The 16,694-nt window shown below is 31.9% G+C and overlaps 2 protein-coding genes across 3 annotated transcripts; both read right to left on the bottom strand.

Annotated features, from left to right (window-relative positions):
- Positions 1 to 1,665: 1,665 nt before the first annotated feature.
- Positions 1,666 to 2,468, bottom strand: LOC125197215. Its single transcript, XM_048095929.1, has one exon. The coding sequence runs from the start codon at positions 2,257 to 2,259 to the stop codon at positions 1,834 to 1,836; it is 426 nt and encodes a 141-aa protein (XP_047951886.1). The 5' UTR covers positions 2,260 to 2,468; the 3' UTR covers positions 1,666 to 1,833.
- Positions 2,081 to 7,444, bottom strand: LOC125197214 (TVP38/TMEM64 family membrane protein slr0305-like). Of its 2 annotated transcripts, XM_048095928.1 has the most exons (10): positions 7,036 to 7,444; positions 6,557 to 6,618; positions 5,511 to 5,565; positions 5,133 to 5,231; positions 4,868 to 4,954; positions 4,593 to 4,709; positions 4,318 to 4,410; positions 3,516 to 3,546; positions 2,973 to 3,170; positions 2,081 to 2,218 (listed from the first exon to the last, which is right to left on the bottom strand). In XM_048095928.1, the coding sequence occupies exons 1-9, from the start codon at positions 7,135 to 7,137 to the stop codon at positions 2,983 to 2,985; spliced, it is 834 nt and encodes a 277-aa protein (XP_047951885.1). In that variant the 5' UTR covers positions 7,138 to 7,444; the 3' UTR covers positions 2,081 to 2,218; positions 2,973 to 2,982. The 2 variants fall into 2 exon arrangements, with proteins under 2 accessions (XP_047951885.1, XP_047951884.1); XM_048095927.1 differs by lacking the exon at positions 2,081 to 2,218 and having other exon boundaries at positions 2,773 to 3,170.
- Positions 7,445 to 16,694: the final 9,250 nt, after the last annotated feature.

Genomic DNA, 16,694 nt, shown 5'->3' with positions numbered 1-16,694 from the left:
AGAGATCATCATCGCCCTCGGAAGAGAAGGGGCGGGAGGAATCGGTGTCGGCCTTGGACGAACAGCGCCGTCTTCATCCGGCTTGCGATTTGCGAGAGCTTGCTGGAGATTGGAGACGAGACCGGAAGGGAGGAAGTTGTTTTTTCAGCGCAGGAGTTGTCATTTTCAGAGTGAAAAGAGAAAAAAAGGAAGTGGAATCTGACTGGAATTATTACGATGGTGATGATGATAAGTAACTATCCATTGTATTTAATTCTTTATTGTGATAGATTTTTATCTTCCTACTCCATGATTTATTGTTTAAACATTATATTATGTGATTTATTTCAACTTTATTTTGCATCAATGTTGATTTGTATAGATTTTTTTTTCTCATATAACTAAAATTGTTACTCATATTGTTCATTATTAATATTAATTCTAATTTGTTTAATTAATTTAAAATTGAAAATTAATATTTTAAAAATATATTAATTTGTGCATAGCACAGGATAAGTTGTGGTATGATTTATGTAATTGTGATATCTTTATCATTTTCCATAATTTAGTTATTTTGTTGGAGTTAGAATCCACTTGAAGGTTTCTTTGTTATTCATGATTTACTTTGTACATGTAATGTTCATTGTGTTATGGAGTACACATTAATTATTTACAATTTTTATATAATGATATTATTCCTAATTTTGTGTAATTGATTTCGATTAAAAATATTTTAATCTGTATATATAAAAGGCGAGTTTTGGCCTTTTTTAAAAATATTTATAAGTTATGAGATAAATTTAAATATTTATTGAATAAATAATTCCTTCCAATGACCAAAATAATGCATATGTGCATTTAAAGATTTCCTAGCTTTCTTCAGTTGAATATGCTAGGAACTGTTCATGCATGATGCATTCAATTGGCATATACATAGATTCTTAAAGTCGTGGATTCACCTATAAGATTCGATTAAACGTCGTAAACGATTAACATGACAAGTATACTTCTACTACGTTAAATTGCTCAATGTCCGGTTCATATTTCTATATGTAGTCTTGCTGCCAGATTATCAACATAAATTCCTAAAATATTAATCTACATGTGTTTATGGTACACTGCGTTGAATCTCCACTCGCCTAAGGTTCGGATTATGGAACGAGTTCAAGGTTAAGTAAACTTTAATTAGACCAGTTTCTTACATAGTAAAATTGTGCAATAATATAATACAGAGTGAACTTTGAGGTTGCCACATAAATGGACCCTGAACTTGGAATTTGCGGAGCCTGAACTTTTCGTTGGAAAAAATAGGCCAAATAGTAAAAAAGTACCCAAACTAAGTTAAAAATGGCATTCGGATATCCAATGGTACTAGAGAGAGAGAGAAATATTATATACCATGTACCCTAAGTTTATGAAAGTACAAAAATACTCTCCATGTCTTGGAGGCATTTTCGGTGAAAAAATAGGCCAAATAATGAAAATGTACCATGAATGAAATTACTGCTATTTTCAGAGAATATCCATGATATTTTTAAAGTTCAGGACACAAACATTCACAAACTTGGACACAAACTATAAAATTCAAGTACCATTTATACAGTTCACTCAAAAATAAAATATAAATCTGGACACGAACAAAGACAAAAACAGAGGATACAAACTTGTACTCATGCACATTACAAAAGTCAAAAAAAGAAAGTTGTCACTAACATGAACATTTAGAAGTTCCATCTGAAAACAAAAAATTGCATCTTACAGAAACATTCACAAGAGAGTTTCGGGAAACAACAGTGACAAATTACAAAAGAAAAGAAACAAGAAACAAAGAAGCAAGAATCCTGGATCATAACATCAACAAAAATCAGGCCTCGATTTCTTACGAACCGTTATGCATCCCCTCTGATGATCCCTAAAGACTTTGATCTCCGAACAATCTCTCAAATCCTCAAGACTAATATACTGCTGCTTAAGCATCCTAGAAAAATCACACCCAGCATCATGTATCCATATGTATGGATGGCATGTTTCATCATAGTAGTAAAGCAAATCCTTTATCCCCTTAGCCTTTCCCGGCATGTACGCCTTGTAGATGTTCTTGCTCTTCAACCTCTTTGATGACCCCGCCTTCAATGTGTGAACCTTCTTCAGTATACACCCGACTCTCACTTGAAGCTCAATGGTCTTCTCCGTGCAGTTCCAGATCCTCGTCCCGGGCCCTGAGACCTGCGTCTGATCCCTGCATACGTTGAAGCAAGAAACCAAGCTCAGATTAGTCATCTTTGGATAAGCTTCTGCATCAAGAGACCCTTGTTAAATAGGTCAAGAAACAAAGAAATGCGTTGATGGTGGGGACAGCCTAACTTCCATTTTCTACAGTTGATCAAGCAAGAAATTTGGTGTGTGAGATTATCAAAAGTTATGCTTTCTCTTCTTGTTTATAGGAAAGAAAATGAGTGGAGTGGCCACCATGCACTCAAAGCTTGTACATGGCGTTTGGATATCATCATTGCTATCTTGCCTTTATGTTTACTTTTTAAAATCACTAAGTTGGTATCCTCCAATTACATGAGAAATACATTCAGATGAAAAGAAATACAGATTATCCATCTTCAACAGTGTACGCGCTTGTTAATAATGGTGGTCCAGCCCCACCATCCATTAGGTGGGAGTGTAACAGTAAAAATTGTGGATTTAGTTATCTTCAACTGTCCTACATTGATATCAAAAGCAAATTTGGAAGCAATCTCATCAATCTAGACCAAAATCAAGCACTCAAATGCAAGGTCGATCGGTCTCAAACAAGTCGACGTTGCATTGATCAGAAAACTTCTTGTGCTAGCTTTGACATGAAGAACAATTACAGGAAGTGAAATTTAAAGTACACATTGAATAACCATGAAGTTCGATGTAGCTAAAGACTATAGATGCCGACTGTACAGATGAATATGAAAGATATTACAACTGAAAAATTGGGAGTAGAGAGAATTTACACGTGATGAACTAGTGTTCGTGGTTGTCTTGATCGGTATCAATCTTGATTATAAGTGGCTCATCGAGGTTGACCAAAGGAGAGGACATGAGAGGCAACGATTGTGGCAAGGCATCTCCATCTAGACAGGCCCCGGTTTCAGCTAAAGCCTTTTCTAAAGCAGATTTTGCAACTCTTGTGATGCATATTATCAACACCACTGCAAGCACAGCAAATCACACATATATGAATTTGGTATTACTGAAAATATGAAATAGTACTTCTTCAAGGAGTGCCATAAATAATATTGGTTCCTCCATTGTGATAAATGGTTCACTTAAATGATCGAGAACTATGTTTCTAAAGCAGAAGCTCATGACACCCAGCTTTCTGCCTTCGTAAGAGCCTAAGTATCTTTCCAAAATTCTACCAAACGAACAACACGATTCAAAAGAACCTCAATAACTCGAAGGCCTCAGAGGCTCATACACACACCATCATGCCTCAAATAATTTGTGCAATAGACAACATAACCAATGTCAAACTGAAATGACTTGAAACATACCAGACATCAGAAGACCCAGGAAGATAAATGCCTGCATCAAAGTAGAAGATAGAATCAAAACAACAGAATTCAAGCAGGGACAATTGCATTTCAACTCTTCAGCCATCAGCTCACAATCTTAGTGCCCAGTCTAAAAGAAAACAGACAGGCAAACATAGTCGCTCAAATATCATATTCAAGATCAACAAATAATTCTCACATTCTGGGAATAACAACTTAACAAAGACAAGGATAAGGATAAGCATAGTTTATGAAAATTTTAGTTAAATTTGTAATGGAACAGTTTCTAGAGATTATACTTTTATAATACGGACACGTATACTGATATACAGTCATGCCACATATTACAAGCTAGTATGCCCAGGATTTTCTTAATTAATCTACTTTTAAAGACTTGTCTCTAGTAAGAATAGAATTCCAATGTAGTTTTCCATCACAAACAACAGGATCAGACATTACAATCACTATTCTTATACCATAGTTCCCCCAAACACTTCAGTTTATATAGCACTAATTTTCAAGAGGCTTGCAATAGTATGCTGGGATACATAAAAGGCTACCCTAATCAGAAACTCACTAGCTTAAAGTTACTTGATCTGGCACTTGTGAAGTTTATTTGATTTTGAAAAGTTCATGATCATCATAGGAGCTTTGATGCTAATTCTATGATAATTTCAAACCAATTCAGGGATAGTCACATCTAAATCTGCATCTTGAATAACAATACCAGAAATAAGTCCAAACTCCAAACAAAAAAAAAAGATGGCCTCAGAACTATTTTCAGACAGAACTGAAGCATTACCAATCGGGTTCTGGAGAATTCATGCCATCCATGTGTTACATCAGAAAGATCCTTTAATGTAGTTCCCACATAGACCAAAGTAAAAGTGATCGGCTGCAAAGGACGTGAACGGACACAACTGAATATAGACTATCGAGAAAAATGCATGTAAAAGTACAGGAGGTTCATGGGATGACATCATCAATCTCAAAAAATTATATTAAGAGTCAAGGGATTTTGAGGACTTTAATGCTTTGAAAATTTGAATATGGAATCACCAATGCAGATTTACATACCATCATGCCCAACCATGTTGCTAGCATGTAATGAACAATAGGTACTGGAGTCACGGATAAGAGGTAGTTCATCATGTTGAAGGGAAGTAGAGGAACAAGCCGGAGCAACAACACGATCTACAAGTGCAAGTCCGTATCAGCACAATATGAATCTATATTTATTAAATTACTCAAGCAAAAGAATCAAATCTGATTATTAAAATTAGAAGAAGGTTCAGCCGTCCAGCATGTTCAGGAAATCAAAAATAATATGCCAAACTGATATAAACACAAACCTTAAATCCTGATCTCTCAATAGCAATTGTAACTGCTCGGAACTTGGGATAATCTTTTAATTTGGAAATCACAAAGGATCTTCCTATCTGTTTGTAGTAGAAAGCGCAAACAAAAAAAACAGCAATGAGCATCCAACAAAATAAATCTCCCTCCACATTGTAAAGGTAAAACATCAGAACTATTATGGTATAGATGCTCCTTACGCTTGAATGTCAAACTCATAAAACTAGCAAACTATAGTTCTATCAGAATAGAGAAACTTACTGTTCGCCCAAGAAGAAATGCAGCCCCAGCACCTAATGTTGCACCAATAGAATCAGCAAAAAAACCAATAGGCAAGCCAAAGAGATATCCACCACCCAGCTGAAAAACATAATAAATCGTTAAATAGTTTTCAGCTCAATCAGCAAAGCTAAGAGTCAGCCCATTCCAGCATATTATCACTATGGAAGAATCAAAAGATAAAAAGAATCTCTTTAGTAAGTTAGATGGCAGGTGAGGGATACATGACAACTTCATATCCCTCTTTATCTACAAATGAGCTTAGGTTGGATGTGATAATTACTAATTTGCTAACATTACATAGTAGAAGAAATATAAATATGTACTACATGAGAAATAAATATCAGATATAATCCTCACAGTCAGTATGGAAGCTGGAACAGCCAACACCGTTAAAGGAATGTATGCAACAGCCCTGCAAATTCACAACCAATAGGAGACCCAAATTAACATGAAGATAGATAGTTCTCACGCATTTTTAGAGAAATTAATCAGTCAATGTCTTGAAAAAATACCAAATAAGAAATAGGTACAATTTTCTCCCACTATTAAAACAATATTTTACATATCAAAAGCTATGAGGAAAAGGATACTAGATTAGTAAGCCAGCTTCTTAGTGGTTGCCATTTAAACTCGGCCTCGTATTCAGTGGGTGGTCAAAGTTCGAAGTTTGAGTCTATAAATCTGTTACACTCCCTTCGTCCAGGATTAAAAGCCCCACTTAAACTCGGAACGGGTTTTAAGAAATGTAAAGGAAAATGGGTGGAAAAATTTAGTGGAATATAGGTCCTATTTTTATGAGATGGAGGGAGTATTAGTTTTATATTAAAATGCAAGTACAATGAGTTAGTGGAATGTAGGGTCCATTACTAAAGTACTAGTAAAAGTGAAATGGAACATTTAACAACGGACATCCAAAAATGGCAATATGGGACATTTAATGGCTGACGGAGGGTGTATGAAACATATCCTTGAGCTACCGATCATTGTCTCTGATGATTCTGGTAACCATTACATCAACATTTTCTTTAATTATCAATGAGTAATAAAAGTCAATTCAGCCATATGAAGCATTTTATATCTTCAAGTAGAAACAACTGGACAAAAAAAGTAACCTACTAGTTATGTGCTGTATATGCATGTATAGATAATACATAAGAATATGATCGGATTACATTTGTGAGTCAATTGCATCTTAAGATAACCCAAAGTTGAACTAACGTAACCTGAACACAGTTTTTAATATGCTCCCACTCTAGTTGTATAAGTGACATCGTGTGTAAGTTTACTTGGTAATTGTAGTAGTATATAATACTATTATCAGAAGACATCTCAAACAAAATAAGGGCCAGCAATGCCAGACATGAAATAAAATAACTAACATGCGCAATGAAACCAACACTTACAGCACTAGGGGACCCCAAGGGCCAAGATCTTGCTCTATCCATACTAAAAAATCCTTCAGTATCTGATTAAAAACATTGAGCAAAACCAATGTCAGATAAATGACAAAATCTCATACTTCCAGCGCAATTTGAATGTAAGGCTACTGCTACATATGGAAAAAACAATTTGCCACATTCCAATTAGACAGCTCTCAAGTCTTTCTACTTTGAAGTGAAACACATGGAAAGGCTTTAAACTAGCTGGTATTGACATAATTGGCTCAGTTCATGAAAATGACTGATACTGATCTACAGCATTTCTTATCAACAAAATCAAGACCACATCATCTACAACAGCATCAATCAAAGACAAATACTACATTGCACAACATAAAAGAAAAAAACAGTTGAAAAAATACCCCTAAATAAGCAGAGTGAAGCGAACTAAAAGATACTCAAATCATTAGCGATAAATAGAAAAAACAAAAGAAGAATCCAACCTTCTCGACAGGGAGAGTGAAGCAAGCAACTAAAATAGCCCCAATCAGCAGCAGAAATAGCGAAACCTTCATCAGCGAAACCCAACTAAATTTGAATGCCATAGTTATCGATTGCGGTGAGAAAAATAAGATCTTTCTGCGCCAGGGTCTGCACTCTTCGTCGTCTGGGTCCCCCGGTAGAGTTTGCTTCAATGCCAAGCGAGGCCGCAAATTTATCCCCCCTAAATTTGCCAGATTGACTGAATTTGGGTGAATAATTGAAATTGAGAAGAAATCAGACGAATCTCGACCACTTAGCGAGTAGCAGCTTTCTGGAAACGACGAGGATTCATCCCAAATTTATGGAAGATCGTAGATGTGATTCACTTTGATCTTTATGTGTTCGTGATGGGAAAAAAAATGGTTATTTGCAGTCTCGGTTCAGTCTTACTCTCATAAAACTTGTTCGGTAATAATCATATTTCATTTTTAAAAAATGGAGGGAGTATAATGAAAAGTAGATGTAAAAAATTAATAGGAAATAAGTCATATTTTTATAAATTAATTTTATAATAAACTTGTAAGTACGATTAGTTAGTGAAATATAAAATCTAATACGGAGTATCAAAAAGTAATAGTAAAAAGTAAGAGTGTCAATTATTGAGAACGAAGTGAGTATTTGGTCAGGGCCTCAAATATAATATAACCTTTGTCTCCTGAGAATGGGTTGATTTTATTCATTATAAGAAAAAATAAAATTCATTTTTGTTTGAATTGTATCTGTGTTTACATTTTGTTGAGTGGAGGTATAAACTAAATCCCATGTTGAAAAATAAGTAATGTTGCAAATACTAATATATAAGTGTTATTCCTAGAGATGTCTAAAGATTACGGTTATGGCGGTTAATCGTGAAATCGTAACCGGCAATTACAGTTCTGAATCGGAACCGTAAAATTTAAATAGAACCGAAACCGCCACTTTTGGAATCGTGTGCCGATTCAGATTCCAAAAGTCCGGAATCGAAACCGTATCGGAATCGCCGTCCCGGGCTGTTGCAAATCAGAACCGCCAAAAACTACGAAAATCGACGGTTTTCGAAGCGGAACCGTAACCGCGAAATATGCTCAAGATTCGATTCCGGTTCGAAATTTTCCGGAACCGGAACCAGCTGTTCCGGAACCTTGGGCATGTGTAGTTATTCCAACTCTGTTAATATGGGGTATTTTGTAGTGTACACTGATAATAAAACTATGAAGGCTTAACTCAAAGTGAATAATATCATACTAATGTGAGTCCGAATGTACATCACCAAAACTCTCACAATGGTATCAGTGCACTGGTTAAGGGTAGGGAATGTGTGGCTTGAGCTCCTGTCAATTGTCTTGCGCTTTAGTTCAAGATAAACCACATTGAAAAATTGCAAGTTACTTCAATTATTGAAAAAATCTAAATGGTAAGTTTCCGTATTCATAGAATTCATGTCTTAGAATATTTAGTTGTTCTTTTATAATGAATTATTCGTGTTCTTCCGATGCATTCAATGTACAAATTGATTAATTTAAACAGATATATATTCATCAATTTATTTGTTTTGCAAATTCCTCTATTTTAAAAATTCTATGAATCTCCTTTTGAATCTTTTGATCAAATTTTGCTTCTCCATAAAAATTTGATTAATGGAATGTGTTGGAGTAAGTTTCGAAGTGAATGAGTAAAGTGCTTTACTTGCTATTCATGATTGCTCTAGCTGCTTACCAAGATAGAATAAGTTCATAGAAGAGGCTATTATACACTTTTTTTTTTATTATTATGATTCTTGATCTTAGAACGTGGATTGAGAATGATTTACCAAGTTTTTAATTACCAATTTTTACCAAGTTCGAGGCTATTTTCACGAATTTGGTTATATGTAATAAAATAATATTCAATTATAGTTTGATTTTAGAATGATTTTTTATTACCATTTTTTATTTTCAATATGGAATCTATATATATAAAAAGCAAGTTTTGAAATTTATAATATAAATGTCATTGAGAATTTGAAAAGATTTTTCTAATATATAATATAAATTATAAGCATATGAGAAATATTAATATGTATCTTCATTTCTTGATTAATTGTCTGCTAAAAAAAATAACACAAGGTAATATTAATGACATTCATGACCACTTTTATACTTAATTAGCCACCCACTAAGTTGAGAAGGTAAAAGGTTTTAGAAGAGTCTCGTAATTGTTTTTGGACTATAAATATATGGCATTTGATCTTTCTGTTGTTGATGATGCTTTTGATTTTTTTTTATATTTTAATATATATTTAAAGATTTTTTTGACATATTTTTGCGGTTGATCTTTCTGTAGTAGAGATTGAAAAATGTTATAATTGACGTGTGTTTCGAGTGCAATTTTTATATTTGAAACTTATTTGATTATATGAGTTTATATTGGTATACTAAATTGTTATAGAGTACATTTGGGATTTAGAATCTGTTGTAATGTGAAACTCATTTCATAAATGTAAATTTATAATTTCGATTAAGTGCTAATAACAAAAAACAGTTCGGTCATGCATCACTCGGGCGTGACACTAGTTCTACAATAAAATCTAACTCAACATGTTCATAACAAAATTACCATCACAAATAAAACAGAACATTAAGAAAACTAGACTAGATACATCCCGAAATGATGAAATCTTGATCGGAAGTGTCTTTCCTCTTACGTTCTCTCTCTCCAAGCTAGTGTATAAATAATGAAAATGGCGGATGACCCCCTTCAAACGGAGCCCGGTTGGTGGTATACTATGGTTCAAATATGCGTTGAAATAAGCTTCTAAATCAAATCAACCGAAATGACCCGACTAAGTGGAATAGTGGCCCAACTCTACCCAGTCGAGTTGAAGGGGTTCCGATGGACATGCCTCAGGTCACCCGACTGTGGCTAGACGACCGAGAATGACAAAGCTGGGTGGGGGTCTTTGGATGGATAACCTTATGTCACTAAACATGCTATGAATGACCTAGTAGGGTGAACGTCTCTAGGTAAAGTCTCACAAACTATCCGATCGGGCCAAGCGAACATCTCTGGATAGTGATTCTCTATGGGACCAAATGGAATTCAGTGCATAATTCTACCTAGGGGTGGACCTACATAGGCGGTTGGGGGTCCCATGGAACCCCCAACATTTCAACCCTTTACTATATGTTCTGTATCCAAAAAATTTAAATAGTCACTCAGCACAAGGGATAAGTTTCTTAGCCAAGCAACTGCCTAAACCATGTTCAATTCCCAGCAAGATCAATTTAGTCTTTTATCATTTTATTTGTGTTTTTACTATTTCTTATGATGTTTTTTTATACTCATACATCAATTATACACAAAAATACAATGTATTATAGTACTTCATTAATAACTTATTTCAAAATTTATACATGATTGATAATTTCAATTTTTTAGCTATTTTTGTGATGTTTTTTTTTTCTACAACTACTATTATATACAAAAATGTTTTTTTTATACTCATACATCAATTATACACAAAAATTTAATGTTTTATAGTACTTCATTAATAACTTATTTCAAAATTTATACATGATTGATAATTTCAATTTGTTAGCTATTTTTGTGATGTTTTTTTTTTCTACAACTACTATTATATACAAAAATGTTCTTGTAATATACTTCATTAATTAACTTATTTCAAAATTTATTCATATTTAAATTAAATATATACATATATCTAGTTTTAATATCATTTAATTAAATATATCACATTACTTATCTCCCTCGCAACATAATAATGTCGCAACTTTTGGCTACGCCGGCATCAAAAAATACCTTACACTTGTTACCAGAAAACTGGACCCCCGATCTTCAAAATCCTGCATCCGCCACTGATTCTACCCTACCAGGTAGGATCCTCTGTAGCCTATTTTCATCCAATGTTTGTTTATTTGTCACTGTAGCCCATATTCACCTGTTATCTCTATAATTTTGGAGTATTTTATTTCAATATTTGGTAAGTTTTTATCTTTTACTCCCTCCAGATTTTAAAAATAGCAATTATTTTTATTTTAATCCGCCTCTTATAAATATTGCTATAATAATACACCCTTTGTCACATTAAAGATGACTCAATTTCTTTTTTTCGTTCGTCTTGACTAATATGACCCCTTACTTATTTAGGAAATAATTAAAATAAAATTACATTTTATCTCATACTTTTAAACAATCAAGTGATCAAAAACATATTTTTTATTTCTATTTTCTACTTTTAAAACCCAACAAGCTTTCTCTATCTCCCTTACTTTGTGCATTTATTCTATTTTTAAACATTCAACAATCTTTTCTCTCTATCCTTTAAACCTTTAAATAAATGTGTATAAAATTATGTGTCGTCCCAGAAAGAAGCCTTCCTTGTGTGATGGAGGGAGTATTAAATTAGGAAATAATATTATGTTCCCTTTGTTTTATAGTAGTAGAGTCATTTTGTCATTTTAATACGTTCTATAGTAGTGGAGTCATTTTCCCTTTTGGTAAAAGTCAACACATATCTTCTCATTTACTTTACTATTTCTTACTTTATTCTCTCTTTGTCTTTCTACCTTTTTCATTTATTCTTCATTTACTTAACTCACTTAACAAAAATTTTCTTAAATTGCGTTCTGAAAAGAAACGACTCCACTACTATGAAACGGCGAGAGTATCTAGCGAAAACTAGTCAGATTTGGCACTTACCTTATGATAATGGAGTACAAGTTATGGCGAAAAAATGGGATATAGAGATAAACAAAAATATCGTGCATGCTTGAAGCTTTTGCAAATGATGGGAAAAACTTAATGCAAAACAAACTTATGTGTAATGTTGGTTAAATTTGTTGTCAGCGAAATAATGCATTGCTAGAATAATTAAGGAAGTAATACCATATATACTAGTAACAATTAAGAAAAATTGGTACTTTAATTTGCGGTGATATAATTAATGACGAGAATAACAAAAAAATGTCATGCACATATGAAGCTTTCCCAGATGATGGGTAAAACATTAATGCAAAACGAGCTTACATGCGATGCATATTATAAATAGTTGTGATATGAATTTTGTTGTCAATGAAATAAGATACTCACTCGGTCCTAAAAAATTGAAAACTTATATTACTATGGAACGGAGGGAGTACTATTTTTTTAAAATTGGTGGAGTATGTCATAATAATATTAATTAAAGAAATAATATTAAATTTACTAAAAAGTGAAATCGATAATTAATGGTATAATTAAATTTAGTATCGGCAGAAATTTAGGAACTGAAGAAAATAATTGGAAGAAGTGAACAATTTTTAAATGGAGCAACGAGTACTACCAATATTTCTACTGATGCTATTGCTATTAAATGCATACTAGCATTTGTGACAAGACCCAACTCAGCCGTTTCAGGCCCATTGCTACAACCCCAGTTTTCAACAATGAAATAAACGGATATTAATACAAAAGCCCTTTCAGGCCCAGTCCAATCAGCAGCCCGTGTCTACTGGGTAACATTCATTTTAATCAAACTTAGTATTTTGCGAGCCTATTTTAATTCTTCACTTGTGCCCCCAGTCAGCTATGGCTGAATGTAGTATAATTTTCAATTAGCTGGATAAGATAGTACTATAATTGGCCAAAATAAAAATCAGCAGTGGCGAATAGAGGGTGATGAAGAGAAATAGAGAATAACCTAATTAAATCAATCTCACCAAAATATAAAAATCAACAGTGGTGAATAGAGGGCGATGAAGAGAAATAGAGAATAACCTGATTAAATCAATCTCACCAAGATAGTGAAGCCGTTAATCGTGATATAAGAATGAAAAAGCTTATGTTTAGACGGACTTTAGATGCAATACACGGTCGGAGAACTACGTACATTGTTACCCGTCCCATTAAATGTCTAATATTTGATCAGTGCATTTAAAAAATTGTTTAACTTTGTGAAAGAAAGTCAGAGTAAAAAGTTAGTAGAATATTGACTTACTTTTATATATTAGTTTTATAATTATTTTGAATAGAATAAATTAGTGGAGTGTGGAGTTTACTTACTAAAAGTAGTTTCAATGAAATAAATCATCTATCAGGTGCCATCCAAACTAAAAAATATAGGACATTTAATGGGAACCGGAGAAAGTATTCAAAATAAATGATTTATTTACACAATATAAAATTAGAATCATAGTATACCTTTTTGTTAATATAATGATCGCCTTAAGGAAATATTCCAGAAAATAAGACGCTACTTTTCTAAAATAACTCTTTGTTTTCATATAAGTGAATGATTTTCTTTAGCCTTATTGAATTGAGTTAAGATAAAATAAAGCAAGAGAGATGATTTAGTAGAAAGATAAAATAAAAATCAAATAGAGGAGACTATAATTGTTCACTTTATTATTAAAAATAAAAATTAATAAAAGAAACGAGTATACATATTATGACATCACTTATGCTAATAAAAAAACGAGTACACATATTATGACATCACTAATCATCAACTCTAGACCGACACAGAAGCTGCAAGCACTTGCATAATTACATTAATAACATAAATTCTTTGACTATTTATATCTTAAACTAGATATCGAGTCAAAATGGAAAAAAATAGCATAAAGTTGATTAAAATATTAACAGGAGCAGCCAAGATTCATAATTATAATAATGATGATCTAGTGAAAAGACAGCATGCTCGAATTTGTAATTAAAAAATATGCAGTGCACTGAGCTGAAGTGGGCTCATTTTGGAATCACATTAAGTGGAGCCAAACTACCAAACGACCCTTCGATAAATTAACTTGTTAAGTAACATGACTCTTAACCAATAAAAATATGTGATCTGTAACCAAGGAATAATATATATATGTTTTTTTATATAAGTTTACATTATCTTAGAAACGGTTCTGCACGGGGGCTTGTTTGTTTAAAGGTGGTTTATTTAAGAAAAAAAATTATTTTTCTTCCACAACATTGACTTGCTCATGATTGCTTATTAATATCAAATGTATTGAGGAAATGATTCTTTCAATTAAAGTTATACAACATAGGACAAAAAAAGTCCAATTGACATGACTAATTTCCCCATGAAAAAAATTACTTTAGGCATATATCTTTCACTCAAATTCTTCGTTATCTTCAATTTATATGCGTTATAGTTATAGGGTAGCGGGGGCCGGGGAGGGAGAGGAATGTCACTCAAATAACATTAAAACCTATAAATTCTTTAGTATAATTACTCCATCTGTCCATGAAATATTATCCATTTTGCTCTTTTTTATTTTTGATAAAAGGTCCTCACTTTTCACTAACTCTTTACACTCGCATTCTATTATAAAACTAATATATAAATATAAGACCCTCATTCTACTAATATTTTTAACTCACTTTCCTTTACATTTCTTAAAACTCGTACCAAGTCAAATTTGGATAATATTTCATGAACGGAGGGAGTAATTTTAAGCTCTTTTCTTCATGAAATTAATCTAAAACTTCTTTAGTAGTATAATTATTTTTGAGCTCTTTAGTATATCTTGCTCATATTACACATATATAGATGGAATATTTAAATTTAAACTGTTTAAACAAAGGTCATTACAATTATATATATAGATAGTCGTACTAGTCTAATAACACTTATTTACTATGATCACTAATTACTTGATACTCTAGAAAATTAAATAAATTATATTTGTCTTTAAAATACTACTCAATATTATTTTCAATTCGGTATAGTACTACTATAGTATCATTATTAATGAAAATCATCATTTAGCTATCTAGTAATTAAGTATTTTTTTTTTAAGTTTTCTCTTAGTTAGATAAATATATATATCTAGTATTTAAATCATTTTTATGATTCTCATAGCTAATTAATTTATATCTTTATAATTAATTTATTTATGCTTTTCCTTTTCATCACTAGAAAATTTGTGTATTTTTTGTTTATATTCCTATTTGTATAAATGTTGTGATTGTAAGATCAAAAGTAACGTTCTTTATAATCTAAGAATAAAAAAAATCCTTAACCACATAAAAATACATATATCATATAATATTAATAAATTTATTTTTAAAATAGTAGTAATATTTATTGAATTGTATATATATTTTAATTATTTCGACACTGACACTATTATATGTATCTTTAATTTATATTGTCCATTTATCACTCAGTATTCATCTCTATTTCGACTGTGTACTATTCAAGTCGGAATTGTTTCTTCCGTAGTTGACACTATATATATGCAAAAATTGTTAACAATAATTTGGAACCCCCAGTATTAAAATCACGCGTCCGCAACTGTATATGTGGTATATAGGATATATGAACATTTATACATAGCATCATTACTGGTCTTGCATATTTTGCCATTATTTTCCTTTGTTAGTTCTTTTTGTTGCTATTTGTGATCACAAGATTACGGTTTAAGGATTTTGATAATTTTCCTTGTGGATGTCGCTAGCTTGGATCTATTGTATTTTTTTTATAAGTATGGAGCAGATAGATAGATACATTTGCATGTCTAACCAGATAGATAGATACATTTGCATGTCTAACCAGATAGATAGATACATTTGCATGTCTAACCTCTTTGTGTGATATTTTTATGTAACTTGTTAACTTCTGTGTTATTCTCTTAGTAATATTTTAATATTATATTGAATTTGTTATTATATTTATTTTCACCGCTCATGGTATACCTTGATTTCTAATTCTGGACTTTTAAGAGTTTTTTCTCTCATAATAATTGGTGTTAGCATATTCAACTATATATTGACAATCATTAATAACTTATCATATAAAATATGAGACCATGATTCAATGACATAGAGTGGAGATTATTTTATAAAATTGCCATCTAAGACTACTATACAAGACAAGTGAGAAAGTTTTCTCATAATTTTCTGATATAGAAATGAATAACAATAAATGAAAAAATGACTAGCTAGCTAGTACATGTGATTTGGCAAGATAATATAGTGGTCGACACCTTTTTATAACAATAATGTATTATGTTTGAAGTGGTTCTTCCATTTGGATTTGTTTTGAAAGTGATTTCTCTCTGAATTCCATTTTGCAAAAATAAATATATTTGATCATCTTGTCCTTAATTCAATTAATACTGTTTGACTGCCAAAAAACAATAAAATTGATTATTTATTCTTTTACAAATAAAAATGTATAACATGTTGGTACTTGAAGATATTGTTAATATATGAGCTCCTAATGATTGTAATAATAAATTAGAAGTTAAATTTGAACTTTTGGGTAGTTTTTCATGAAATTGTGAGTGCGAATTTAGATTGTACATTCCAAAATATAAAGTTTGATGCGATGGCCATTACAATGGTTTTGTCCCCGACCTTTTATTTTATTTGATTAATTCGTTATTGTTTAATTTATTAAGGTGGTTAGGTATAATGATTTTACAGTCTTCTCAAGGAAATTGTACAAAATTGAATTGCTTCTACGATTCATACATTTCAATTATAAGTGGGATCGATATATGTAACCACATTTGATGGCGAAGATAACTTCCACTTTTTACATTGATTAACAAAACTAATTAATTATACAAGTTTTTATAATGTCAACGGGATAAACAAAACTAATTAATTATACAAGTTTTTATAATGTCAACGGGAGTTTTCATAG

This window comes from Salvia hispanica, chromosome 6, assembly GCF_023119035.1.
Source record: "Salvia hispanica cultivar TCC Black 2014 chromosome 6, UniMelb_Shisp_WGS_1.0, whole genome shotgun sequence".
Lineage (NCBI taxonomy): Eukaryota > Viridiplantae > Streptophyta > Magnoliopsida > Lamiales > Lamiaceae > Salvia > Salvia hispanica.
This window is presented reverse-complemented; position numbering and strand designations above follow the sequence as displayed.

Bases quoted from the DNA above. Each gene is read 5' to 3' on its own strand.
- LOC125197214 (XM_048095928.1), bottom strand. From the start codon at position 7,137: ATGGCATTCAAATTTAGTTGGGTTTCGCTGATGAAGGTTTCGCTATTT. The intron at 4,411-4,592 runs GTATGTAAATCT...CGTCCTTTGCAG, and splicing joins CAACATGGTTGGGCATGATG to CCGATCACTTTTACTTTGGT. The intron at 3,171-3,515 runs GTATGTTTCAAG...CTGTGCTTGCAG, and splicing joins CCTGGGTCTTCTGATGTCTG to TGGTGTTGATAATATGCATC.
- LOC125197215 (XM_048095929.1), bottom strand. From the start codon at position 2,259: ATGACTAATCTGAGCTTGGTTTCTTGCTTCAACGTATGCAGGGATCAG.